This window comes from Astatotilapia calliptera, chromosome 7 (genome assembly GCF_900246225.1).
Source record: "Astatotilapia calliptera chromosome 7, fAstCal1.2, whole genome shotgun sequence".
In the NCBI taxonomy this organism is placed as follows: Eukaryota; Metazoa; Chordata; class Actinopteri; order Cichliformes; family Cichlidae; genus Astatotilapia; species Astatotilapia calliptera.
This window is the reverse complement of record NC_039308.1, coordinates 35475666-35489088: the sequence shown is the minus strand read 5'-3', so window position 1 is coordinate 35489088 and position 13423 is coordinate 35475666. Positions and strand designations below refer to the sequence as shown.

The 13423-nt window shown below is 42.8% G+C and overlaps 2 protein-coding genes across 4 annotated transcripts in view; one reads left to right on the top strand and one right to left on the bottom strand.

Annotated features, from left to right (window-relative positions):
* Positions 1 to 93: 93 nt before the first annotated feature.
* taf1c (TATA-box binding protein associated factor, RNA polymerase I subunit C) lies at positions 94 to 12277 on the bottom strand. Its single transcript, XM_026174510.1, has 15 exons — positions 11810 to 12277; positions 11280 to 11391; positions 9960 to 10009; positions 9604 to 9702; positions 8472 to 8539; positions 8135 to 8385; positions 7794 to 7922; positions 7589 to 7706; positions 7418 to 7489; positions 7200 to 7335; positions 6925 to 7053; positions 6634 to 6829; positions 4781 to 4918; positions 2421 to 3802; positions 94 to 1846 (listed from the first exon to the last, which is right to left on the bottom strand). Exons 1-15 carry the CDS (start codon positions 11924 to 11926, stop codon positions 1601 to 1603), a joined length of 3243 nt encoding a protein of 1080 aa, XP_026030295.1. The 5' UTR covers positions 11927 to 12277; the 3' UTR covers positions 94 to 1600.
* A 775-nt stretch (positions 12278 to 13052) lies between these two features.
* The window catches only part of wdr7 (WD repeat domain 7), a 101430-nt gene continuing 101059 nt past the window's right edge, over positions 13053 to 13423 (top strand). For 2 of the 3 annotated variants that reach the window (XM_026174508.1, XM_026174507.1), the window contains exon 1: positions 13053 to 13249. The gene's annotated coding sequence lies outside the window, so the exon portion shown is untranslated. The remainder of the gene's footprint in view (positions 13250 to 13423) is intronic. The other variant, XM_026174509.1, reaches the window with a different exon arrangement.

Here is a 13423-nt window from a genome sequence, read left to right as displayed (position 1 = left end):
TATTAAGTTATTTATTCTTTTTTTTTTGGTCACCTGTACTTAAAAAAAGAAGAAAAAAAAGAAGAAAAGAATAATCTTATAAAAATATTATTTTTAAACATCTCGTCTGTTTCTTTTTTCCCCTTTAAATCATGTCTGCAAGCAAAAACTACTCCATCAATCAAACCTGAACCTGAGTGCAGCTCATTTCTCTACAGGCACAGCACTCATGCACATCCAAGAATTTAAAACACATTTAAGAGCCACATGTGCAACTTGGGTGCGTTGACTCCAGTAAAGCTGGACCCCCCCCCCCCCAAAAAAAGAAAAACCCAAACAAACAAATGACACCTTTCTCCAGCTTTGAACTTGGCCACCCAGTTTACAACCAAATGTTTATCAAAACGACTCTGAGCTGGACAAACTGCTTTTTGAGACTGTACACAAGGCACAAACTCTTCAACAGTCTTTCGCCACCAAAAGACAGTTTTCTTAGAAAATTTCCCAACTGACTAACAAGACCTGGAAGTTTCTGCCCGACAGCCACAACAGAAGCTCTCTCTAAATAAAGCAAAGGTGCCTCCGTGCTTCCTTTACTGCCTCCTTTCATAGAAGATACACTGGGTCGTCCTTTATGGAAGGAGATGAATCATCTGACAAATAATCAAGAATGATAAGTAGTGCAGCGCATCTAAATATTAACAGCGTTTCCATTGAACGCCACAACCTGCTGAATTTAAACCCACAGCTGAACTTAGAAATAAAAACCCCACGAACGTGGAAGGTGTGGTTGGTCTTTTAAGTTTCTGCCCTTGTTTCCCTTTAAAGGAGAAGTTGAGATTTTTGTTCATGTTAGTTGTGGTTTTATTGAGAAAATAAGTTAAATTCTGCTTAGATGTAGAAAAGTCTCAGAAACATAAATTTGGCAAAATGAGTGAAACAGAAACATAAAAGATATACGTCATAGACAAGAAGCTTTTTAAATAATGCACATTTAACCACACAGACAGTTGATGAGAGGCGGCTGTTTGTGGGCGTGTTCATTATGACCTTCAGGAATGGTTTTGGCATTAAATATGTGAAAGTTGGATGACAGCTGTTTGGTGCAGTAATATAGCCTTCACAGTATCATCTTCTGAAATGCGTTTGGGTAAACCAACTTCTGGTATCTTTCGAATCATTTTTATGGAAATTATTGATACGTTAAAGGCTCTTTAGCTTTATCTAGACTTTATAGTTATAACAGACCCTAGCATAAGTCAGGGACCAGCCCTTGCTGATCTCAAGTTAATTATCACCATTACTCTCTACAGTTTTAATAATCCTGCATGTTGACCCTCAGCTTTTATCACAAAAAGTCATAAATAAAACAGGAACATGAGCTCAGTCAGTTGCGTGCATGCACACACACGCACAGACACACACATACACAACTGAGGTAATAAATTCCATTCAGTCCTACCAAACAGTCTGCAGTGACTCCTCCAGACGTCACACAGGTGATCCTCCTTGATTAGCTTAGATCCAGTGTCCAAGTTTTCTCATTTCATTCCAGTGTAGCAAATCCAGGAAGCGTAATCCCAAAATCCCAAACAATACATTCCCAGACTGAGTAAACATTTCAAAATCCCATTCGAGACTTCTTCTTTGGTTGCGATGCCTGTGACAGTCGACCCTGTGAACTCTGGGACTGAGAGTAGGATTGAGACTTTGACTGAGAGGAGCCTGGCGAGCCGAAGTTCATTCTGGTCAAATCCACACTGTAATTTCGGAGAGGGATGGACTGGGAGCTGCGGAGCTGAGATGAGGCCAAGAGTGGATTTGTGGAGCTCCCCTCATCCAAGTAATGGCTCTGCGAAGGATCATCCTGGAAACATCAGCCAGTTAATGCGAGCATAAAGGTCACAAAAGGGCATTTATTATTCATGCCTTTAGATTTAAGATATATGCCCTACGGTATATGTACTGGGGGTGGGTGGTATCAAGTTAGCATAAAAAATACATTATATAAAGAACAGCAGTGGTCCTAAAACGAAGCCCAGAAACCGTCCTCTTCAGGTGAGAAAGAATGAAGAACAGTCAGCCAAGCTAACACACTATGTTTAAGCTGCCAGGTACTTTGAAAATCAGATTAAAGGATTTTTGCATGAGACAGTATTGTACTTTGGCTGCCAGTGGTCACCTTTAGCCACCAAACGCTCATAAAATAATCTGTTAGATGAAACGAATTCTGCAAATGTTTCATCTAATTAAATCAAGTACAAATATTCTATCTAGGTCCTGTTATACAAACAATAACATTCACACCAATTTTTATTGTTCAGGTTTCTATTCTTTATGATATATGAAAAAATTAATTAATTAATTAATAAAAGTATAAAATAAATCCCACTTTCTGTATGTGAGCATTTTAAATCACCTGATCTAAGACATGTTACTACCTGTGGCGCGAACAGAGATTCGAGGTAGTCGTCTGCTGGTCGTTTGCTCCTCCTCTGACTGGCTGGTGTGAAGTCCAGTCCGAGTGTCTGGGTCTGAGGAAGGGCGGTGGTCCTGCTGGGGGTTTGCTGAGGGTTGCTACGTTTATCACGTTGTGGTGTGGCGGTCGGGGTGGGAGTTGGAGTTGCTGTTGGAGTGTCATTTAGAACGGTGGAAGGCGTCGCAGCCCTCGAAGTCTCACCCTCGGACATACTTAAGAACTGAGACAGCCTCCCTCTGTCCTCTGTGTCTGACCACGCCGTCTGGCTGACTCCGGAGGACCAGCCCGCAGAGTCAGAGAGGTCATCCAGCGCCGACTGGTAGCTGACAGACGAGGTAAAGCTAGCGCTCAGATTCAATCGACGTCCAGTGGCTTGCTTCGCCTCTTTTTCTTTCCTCCTCCTCCTTCGCAGAGCCTGCACCTTTGCCTCCTTGGTGAAGCCCAGCTGGTCCTTCCACCACTTCTGCCATGCCTCCTCACCCTGCCAGGAGAGGGTCAGTCGGTGACTGAGTGGATCTGTCCAGACATTTGTGTTAAACTGGTTTGGTAAGGGTACTACATGTGGAGGCCTGAGAGAGGTGGAGACCATGCTGTGAACCAGCAGTGACCGTCTGGACATGCCCAACCTCAGCTCCTTCCTCAGGCTTTGCATGCACTTATCCTGCCGTGAAGTGCCTTGATCGCCTTCAGGAATACAAAGCAGACCTTGAGTGTTGGCTTTGAAGTGCTGCAAGAGGTGTGAGCGGTGCTTATTTTCATAGGTTTTTTGCATCAGTTTCTGGAGCCAATGTTTCCATGTGACGAGAGCACCACTGCTCAGCTTTACTGGAGTCTTTCTCCGAGATGCACCACTGACAATTTCCTCCACTTCAACAGCTTTATCATTCACACCGACGTCAAATCCAATTTCTTCCTCCGCCCCTGAATCATCGTTGACAACAACCTGCAGTTGCATCCGCCTTCGGTTCCGGTTCATCTCTGACTCTGAATCCTCCGAGAAGCTGGATGCTTGCTGTCCTCTTTCCGGTGTTTCAGGTACAATCCTCGATGGACCCTGTGTGGGCCCAACGACGTCTTCGTCACTTGATGTCTCGGAGATGATCAGCTGAGAATCAGGTGGAAGGCTCTCAGCTGTTTTCCTTGCCTGTGTTGTCATTCCTGGACTAATTTGTTGCCGAGGCTTCAGATCACCCTCCTCGGCTCGAGGCTGTGACTCATCGGTGTCCGGCTGCTTGTGCTCCAGGATCTGATAGAAAATATCTCCTGCCTCCGTCAGCTGGAGGACGCACATGCACTCCTCGCCACCACCTCCACCTTCTGCTGCCTTCTGGATGCAAGTGAGACCTGGAAACAAACAACCCAGTGAACCTCTGCAGACTCAGAAACTGTTATTACAGTGGGGCAAAAAAGTATTTAGTCAGCCACCGATTGTGCAAGTTCCCCCACTTAAAATGATGACAGAGGTCAGTAATTTGCACCAGAGGTACACTTCAACTGTGAGAGACAGAATGTGAAAAAAAAAAATCCATGAATCCACATGGTAGGATTTGTAAAGAATTTATTCGTAAATCAGGAGGAATGGGCCAAAATACCAGCTACTGTGTGTGCAAACCTGGTAAAGACCTATAGTAAACGTTTGACCTCTGTTATTGCCAACAAAGGTTATGTTACAAAGTATTGAGTTGTATTTTTGTTATTGACCAAATACTTATTTTCCACCCTGATTTACGAATAAATTCTTTACAAATCCTACCATGTGGATTCATGGATTTTTTTTTCACATTCTGTCTCTCACAGTTGAAGTGTACCTCTGGTGCAAATTACTGACCTCTGTCATCATTTTAAGTGGGGGGAACTTGCACAATCGGTGGCTGACTAAATACTTTTTTGCCCCACTGTATCCATCTATCTTCTACTTTAACCACCAGAACATTAAAGCTTGAGGTGTGACACGGGTTAAAAAACTTCCACCTCCCACTTAATTGTTTTAATAGATCAAATATGGAGCCTGCATAAACTGAGCTAATGTATCTTATACATTTTCTAACATTCATGACTAAAACTTAGAAACTAAAAGTGAAGGCTTTAATAACTCATGGGAACTGTGTTAAGTTCAGGTAGACCTTATTTAACTACATTAGATGAACCAAAACTACACGTAGCGTATTTCAGATGATGGCTAATGCCACATTATGATTATGTGACTGTGACTGGGCTACAGGTACGTCTAATCAAAACCTATAAAAATTTAAGACTTTAAAGGTTCCTGCTAAATTAATTTGCAACTGATAGTTCACGTAAACTGTAGCATCACTTTCTCACCTGCGGCATATGAGGACAGTCTGTTGGTTGCAACGTCCAAGCGGTGAGGGATCTGGACTGGGAGGTGTTTCAGACTGTCTCTGGGCCTGAGCAGAGCCTGAGGAGGACCTCGACTGAAACAGGCGTTCCCTCTGCCTCCTGAACACACACAGTTTCACTTTTATGTTCAATCCATATCTCTATCTATATCTCTATATATCTACAGTGGGGCAAAAAAGTATTTAGTCAGCCACCGATTGTGCAAGTTCCCCCACTTAAAATGATGACAGAGGTCAGTAATTTGGACCAGAGGTACACTTCAACTGTGAGAGACAGAATGTGAAAAAAAATCCATGAATTCACATGGTAGGATTTGTAAAGAATTTATTCGTAAATTAGGGTGGAAAATAAGTATTTGGTCACCTCAAACAAGGAAAATCTCTGGCTCTCACAGACCTGTAACGTCTTCTGTAAGAAGCTTTTCTGTCCCCCACTCGTTACCTGTATGAATGGCACCTGTTTAAACTCATCATTTGTATAAAAGACACCTGTCCACAGCCTCAAACAGTCAGACTCCAAACTCTGCCATGGCCAAGACCAAGGAGCTTTCGAAGGACACCAGGAAAAGTATTGTAGACCTGCACCAGACTGGGAAGAGTGACTCTACAATAGGCAAGCAGCTTGGTGTGAAAAAATCAACTGTGGGAGCAATCATCAGAAAATGGAAGACATACAAGACCACTGATAATCTCCCTCCATCTGGGGCTCCACGCAAGATCTCATCCCGTGGGGTCAAAATGATCATGAGAACGGTGAGCAAAGATCCCAGAACCACACGGGGGGACCTGGTGAATGAGCTGCAGAGAGCTGGGACCAAAGTAACAAAGGTCACCATCAGTAACACACTACAACGGCAGGGAATCAAATCCCGCAGTGCCAGACGTGTTCCGCTGCTGAAGCCAGTGCATGTCCAGGCCCGTCTGAAGTTTGCCAGAGAGCACATGGATGATACAGCAGAGGATTGGGAGAATGTCATGTGGTCAGATGAAACCAAAGTAGAACTTTTTGGTCTAAACTCAACTCGTCGTGTTTGGAGGAAGAAGAATACTGAGTTGCATCCCAAGAACACCATACCTACTGTGAAGCATGGGGGTGGAAACATCATGCTATGGGGCTGTTTTTCTGCCAAGGGGACAGGACGACTGATCCGTGTTAAGGACAGAATGAATGGGGCCATGTATCGTGAGATTTTGAGCCAAAACCTCCTTCCATCAGTGAGAACTTTGAAGATGAAACGAGGCTGGGTCTTCCAACATGACAATGATCCAAAACACACCGCCCGGGCAACAAAGGAGTGGCTCCGTAAGAAGCATTTGAAAGTCCTGGAGTGGCCTAGCCAGTCTCCAGACCTCAACCCCATAGAAAATCTGTGGCGGGAGTTGAAAGTCCGTGTTGCTCGGCGACAGCCCCAAAACATCACTGCTCTCGAGAAGATCTGCATGGAGGAATGGGCCAAAATACCAGCTACTGTGTGTGCAAACCTGGTAAAGACCTATAGTAAACGTTTGACCTCTGTTATTGCCAACAAAGGTTATGTTACAAAGTATTGAGTTGTTTTTTTGTTATTGACCAAATACTTATTTTCCACCCTGATTTACGAATAAATTCTTTACAAATCCTACCATGTGGATTCATGGATTTTTTTTTCACATTCTGTCTCTCACAGTTGAAGTGTACCTCTGGTGCAAATTACTGACCTCTGTCATCATTTTAAGTGGGGGAACTTGCACAATCGGTGGCTGGCTAAATACTTTTTTACCCCACTGTATATCTATATGAAAGTAACTAAACCATGCTGCCCCCTGGTGGCTCACCTGCATACTGCAGCATCATAATTTCCTGAGAACTCTGGGAGCTGAGCAGGACCTTAGTGGTTGCTTCGCCAGCTGACAAGCTTGACGAGGCGCAGCCAGGAACAATGTGACAGAAAATAGGTGGAGACGTCATCATGTGATCCCATTTGAGCATTGGGACGCACGGGAAGCGCTCGTCCATGATGTAGGCCGAGTACTGACAAAAAGTGAGAGAGAGGAAGGTGAAGTGGAACCGTTAACGTTTTAGCTGTTTTGTTACTTCCTGTAAATCTTAAGTGATGCTGGGCGTACCTGAGTGGTGATTAGGTGGTGGAAGGAGTGGGAGTCTCCTAGATACCTGGACAGGACAAGTCTCTCTCCGCTCCGACAATCAGCGGTGCTGCTGATACGAAACAGAGTGTGGCAGGAGGCCGGACTCACCTGGAGGGACAGAAGATGAGGGCGAGGAGGAGGAGAGATGGTGAAATGAAAGAAGAAGAAGATGTAGGGGGAGTCATTTGATTTAAAATCCACTGGGGTGGAGTACAGAAGCAAAATCGCCAACGTTAACCAGCCTCCTGACTCACCCTGATATCTGTTAGGTCCACCCCCGTCCTGTCCGCATACAGCACCACTCTCGGGTGGGCAGTGAACTCGCACCATCTCCATGGAGACTTGGCGTTGAAGTACAGGTTGCTGTCCTCATGTCGCACCTTCTGCATCCTGATTGGTCAGAGGGTCAATTTTAGTTTGCGCTTCCCTTTAAACATTGTCATCTCTGAGCAGAATGCATTGACTTTCTCACCCTTTCCCCACCGTCCACAGGTTTGCGGCTCCGCTCTCGCTCGCCACCAGAACTTCACCTAAAACATGAGGACTGGCAGCACAGAGCAGAGATGATTAGCCTCACATGCACCCCCATACACACACAAAAAAGATCCATCTCATCAACTTCACTCTTTGAACTGTCACCAACCTGGCGCTGATACAGGTCGCGACCTCCGACGTGCTGACCACCTGGAGTGCCTGCGGCTCATTTCTCTCACTGAACCTCCAAACACCACAGAGGTAATCCGACCGCACAGCCACACAACCTGCAAAACAAACAAACAAACAAACATCTTTAAAAACACCACCGTGCTCTGAAGTCATCTCCAAATATTCCCCACAGTTGCTCTCACATTCGCCAAACAGCGAGGCGGTGCTGATCTGTCTGACGGGGCCTCTAAGTGGGAAGCTGAACGGTTTGCTGCTGGTATCCACACAGAAAGGACCGCTTCTGTGGTGCTGCAGCTCCACCTTGTGAAAGTCTGCAGGTACTGTGTTAAGGGCAAGACTCATTTTATCCAATGATGGCTGCAGCCATGGTTATGTGAAATCCTGGCTTTGACCCAGTGAGTACTTTAAAAGTGAAAGAGGTTTTTTTTTTTTTTTTTTTTTAATGGTTTTAAGATCATTGTGGACCCAAAATATTTCTGACAGTGCTGCTTTAGAAGCTTCCTAAATCCAAACTCAAGGATACTGAGGGTATTCAGTGCAGGGTTTCCAGGATAGAGGAGGCAGCCATGCTGAGAGCCACCATCACTCTGTGAAAAGGGAACGAAACTCAGAGCACCCCCTGTGGTTCCTTCGGAGAACAGCAGGCGGTCCCTCTGCTCCGCCAGCTCATCGTACAGCAGTGAGCCGAGCAGCTCTGGAGGGATGGAGTGCACCACGTCATACAGCTGGCAGCTGTGCCGGGCCAGCTTCCGGCAGGGATACTTCTGCTCGCACCTGCGTGGGGAGGGGTAAACGTGATTAAAATAAAACTAAAAGAAAGCTTCGACATCCAGGAATTTCAACCAATCAACTCAACTCACATTTTAACCTTCAGCAAATCCAGGAAGTAGGTCACCCTCCCCATCCTCACTGCATCCTTAAAATATTTCTGCAATCAAACAGAAATCTGATGACCAATGACTGCACGGCTTTCTTCTGTGTTTATATACAAATGTTTACGTTAAACAAAATCTGTTGTTAATGTTTGCTTGAAACTCTCAGCTCAAGATCCAACACAACAAAAAGAACAAGGCTCCACCTTTTGGCGATAGTCAGCACTGCAATCAACACCATAAAAGCTGCATTGTTACTATAGCCCAGTTGGTTTCTGGGCTATAGTAACAATGATGCTTGCTAATGAATACATCCTGACTGAGTGGATCAATTCTGGCAATGACTTAAAGAGTTGAGAAAGGTGTGCATGGTATCTGGCTCCAAGCAATAATTTTATTCTTAGAACATTTATACAAAAGTGAACAATGTTTAGGACCAGAAAACAAACATTTTAAGTCTGTGGCTCCAGTTTGTTTACATTTCACTGGATGTTGATTTCTGAGCCTTTGTGCATTTCCTCTTTTTCACCTGTCTTTTGCTGTAAATGGCATCAGTCCCAAAAATGCTGTAAACCTCTTTCACCTCTGTCTTCTGGCACTCTGTTAAAGTGTGGCTTTTGGTTGCTTCTGTTAAATATCTTAAAGACCAGATTAATATTTGGAGCCAAACAATGCAAATAATTTGAAACTAAACTGCCCTTTACATTAAGGTTCTGTTTGTGCTGTATTAAATTTGCCAAATCATCCATCTTCTTCAGTGAATCATTCATCCTGTACTGCAGCTGGTAATCCATATTCTGCTCCACAGCCTCAGTGAGTTTGCCAACTGCATGAAATCCACCTGCTGGATGGAGTGGCCCTCCACCTCGCCCAAGATTGTGGTTTTGGAGTGTGTATAAACACAAATCGAGCTGAATGATATCCACTCAATCAGCGGCAAGGAAAACAGCAACTACCTTTTCAAAGGAAGAGTCATAATTTGTTCACTGTGTTCTTTTGGGCTGATAAAATAAATAAATAATTAAATGCTCAAATGAGACACCACATTAAATGTCCATAAAATCAGGGTGTGATTTTGATCACATCTGAAGTAATTTAACCCTATTGTGACGACACCCACCTCTTTTTGCCCTTTTAGCTTAAAGGAGAAGTGTTCGGACAGAACGTTGCTCATGCAGCCGAAGGCGTCCAGGGAGTGATCCATGAAAAAATTATTCATCTAAACACAAAGAAAAGATGAATGTTTGTTAACACGAGTCATCTGGGACTGTTCGTTCCCTTTAATGCTGATTAGAAATTAAACAGTTCTTCACTGCCCAGACAATTCAGTTTGTTAAACTGGAAAAAATATATGAAACAAAAAATAGACACAACTTAAAAATAAAACCAAACCAAAAACAAAAAAAACCCTAAAACAAACAAACAAAATAAAATTTTGTCTCTTTGTGATTTTATGATTTAAACTGGCTCACTTACATGCTCTGTGAAGTTCATTGGATCCGGAGGTGTCAAAGGCGAAAGAATAGCTAAAAAAAAGTTAAAATTAACTTACATATATGTGGAAAAACACATTCAATGGAAGTCAAGAGTATCTGAAAGAGAAAAACTGCTCTATATTCTGGGCACACCCTTTATCTTCCCTTAGATGTTAAAATCTGGTCCTGAGCTATGACAGCTGTCACCGCAGTTTATTAAGGAGTCTGAACCAGAGGAGCATCTGCTGACTGAGGACTAGAGCTGGGCGATAGAACGATAACGATATGTATTGCGAAATAACTTTTTCTCGATAGAAACTTTTAACTATTGCGATAGACCTCCCCGCTCTTGTCCTCTTAAAAAAAAGGAAAAAAAAAAAGAACAGACAATCCAAATTAAGTAGCGCAGAGCCGAACCAATCACAGCTGCAGCGTCACGTCATGTAACTTGTTATGTACAGCACAAGTGCCAAGCTGCACATGTGTATTTGTCTGGGAAGCAGCCAGCCGCCGTGCCACCCCAGGTAATGGAGGAAATGAGTGTGCCGACTAGGGAAAAATCAACCGAGAGCGTGACCGAAGGTTACCGAAGAGAAAACAGATGATGGTTCCAATGCCGGAGAGATTGTCGAACGGAAGAGCCATAGAAGTTCCGTAGTGTGAAGGTATTTCGGCTATTTCAAGTCTGACAAAAACAGAGCAGTGCGCACTGTAAATTGTGCCGAAAGCAAGTCTGGAAATACAATAAACTGGTGCATGCTCAATCTCTGACTGGAAGCGCTAATTCGTCATTCGGCTTTTGTCAGACTAAAGTAACTGTTAAAACTGTTAGAAAAGCTAAGCTATACAACAAGGAGAGATTGAGAATTTCCTTTTAGTTCTCAGTTTATTTGATATTGACAAAAGTTAGTCAGTTTTGTCTGTTCTTCTGTAAAACAAACTAAGATTTATTTTTAGAATTAATATTTTGTTTCTAAGTGGAATTGACAATTTAGTCGTCTGTTTCGTTTGTTCTATTTTGAAACTTAAACGCTTTAGCGGCTGCCTTTTGTGTAGTTTGCAATATTTGCCTTTATTTATCTGAAAAAGTCTCATGTTCCTTAAGTACATCTACCCTGTTGAACTTATTATGGGAAATAAATATTTAAATCAAAACAAGCTGCTGATTATATCACATTTTACTTGTGAGCAATGGCACATTTAAATCTTACAAATATAGTTATTTGGCTTATATCGTGATAGATATCGTTATCGCCTCAAATGAAAAACCATATCGTGTTATGAAAAAATCTTATATCGCCCAGCTTTACTGAGGACTCACCGTGTTTAGGAGCCAGGAGGGGGACCGACACAGGCTCGACTTGACGCCACAGCTCCCCTGCGACCTGATGCCTGGATGTGAAAGTCCAGGTGGAGAGAGGACCAGAACCAACCTGAAAGTGCAACCACATCCAACACGAATAAAGTTGGAGCCTAACATTTAACACCCCCACAGTTACAGTCAAGCCACCTGCTGGGTTACAAAAAAGAGAAAGAAATATATTAAAAAATCTCTTAAGTTGTAGTTTAAGCCAAAAAGGGGCCGTAACAGTTCTGTAACTCGGTAGGTGTAAACCACATGGTTGCCGATAAATAAAAAGATAAATAAAAATAAACAAAGACATTAACAGGAGAATTTGTCACACACATTACTATGATAACTTAACCTCAGTTTAAAGACCTTAAACATAAATATTGCTACGATCTAGTATATTTTACCCCTTGAATTATCATATAAGCAAAGTTATAATTATTTTCCCTGCAGGAATGCGGACAGATCTGGAGTCACGGAATTATCCACGTGGGACCCACCTGAGGTTTGACCTGGTCGTAGCTGGCCCAGCCTCCAGCATTGTGTTTCTGCACCAAATTCGGCGGCCCACAGTTATAAAACGATGGAAAAAGCTCCTGTGGGAACTGGTAATCCATGTTTGTTTAATGTTAAATCATTCAAACTGCGGTCGGGTTTTCCGTTGTCCACGATGCCTGTCTGTCTCTCTGTCGGTGTTGAAGAACAAGTTCGGGCATGTTCAGCTAACGTTAGCTATCCCGCCGCAGGCAGCGAGCGCGTGTTTCTATTTATTTTCGTCTGAACATCGTGACACCCGCTCAGAGGTGCTAAACACGATCATATATAAACACACGGGAGTCCAAAACAGACCACGTAGACATCAAAATGACCCCAAATCCTCAGTTAGTCCACCAACACGTGTAGACCCCCTACGACAAAACTACCGGAAGTCAAGCTTTACAGCTGGCGCCAACAACAACAACAAATACAATGACTTCCGGTTAGCTTAAAAAGACAAAAACAAAAATTCCAAACTTAAATGAAAAATGTCATGAGACTTACACAAACGAACAACGCCCCCTCCACCCACCCCCAAAATAAAACAAACAAACAAAAAAAACAACAACATGAAAAACAGGCGTTTAATTTTGTAGGACTATTTAAAGGAAATCCCAAGTGAGAAAACACCACCACCAACACTAAAATAAATAAAGTTGATGGTCGTTTTATGGAAAAAATTACAAAACCCCGAGGATACCGGAAGTGTTCGGTTTCATTTCAAAAGCGAGCAAAATTTCAAAGTAAAGCTTATTTTAACCGATCGCATCAAGGCGATAGACAAGAGTCATACTTTTTTTTTAAAAATCTGCTTTTATTATTTTAGTTTTATTTACGGCGTTGTAGTTAGTTCCAATTAAATTCAAGAGCTATTGTATTGTATTGTATATAATATTTACAAATTAAACTGAGATTGAAACTAAATACATTATTCTCTATAATTTAGTGGTATTTTAATTATTACTATCATTTTGCTGTGTTGTTGTATTTAAGGCTCCATATCGCTGTCAAACTTTGCATTATTTTAGTTATTTAAAAAAGTGTTTCTTTAAAATTTTGTTTTTAGGTGTGGCACGATGATATCACATCTAGCCATTTCATTGTATTTTATTTTTGCACCCGGTTATAGTTTTCCGCTGATTTTTGTGGATTTCTGCATTTTAGGAGCCACAACTTATTACGAATTCCCTGCGCAGTTTGTTTTATTTTGAAAACCGCTTACCGGATGCGGCTCCTCAGTCGTCCTATGGTCAGCTGACCGAGCATCTCTGAGCGTCTTTAGGACAAACAGACGAAACGAGTCAAGAAAAGGGTATTCCTGCGTTTTATTTTCCCACAGAGGGAACCGTTTACCACTCAGCCCCACTATTAGTGGGAAATGTTCCAGTAGGCCGCTGCTTTTGGTGAGTAAAAGACGTTTTAGCGCTGTTTTGGTTCCGTTAGCTGCGCTGCTAACCTGGAAGTCCCGACATTGCAGGTGTAGTTTAGCCTCAGCGTCTCAGACATCATTGCGCAGCTGGTGTGCAGCATCCTTTTAATCACTCATGGATAGATTTAAGATCAAATGTCCGCTGCTG

Bases quoted from the DNA above. Each gene is read 5' to 3' on its own strand.
- taf1c (XM_026174510.1), bottom strand. From the start codon at position 11,926: ATGGATTACCAGTTCCCACAGGAGCTTTTTCCATCGTTTTATAACTGT. The intron at 8,386-8,471 runs GTGAGTTGAGTT...CTCCCCACGCAG, and splicing joins GATTTGCTGAAGGTTAAAAT to GTGCGAGCAGAAGTATCCCT. The intron at 3,803-4,780 runs GTGAGAAAGTGA...GTTTGTTTCCAG, and splicing joins ACTGTCCTCATATGCCGCAG to GTCTCACTTGCATCCAGAAG.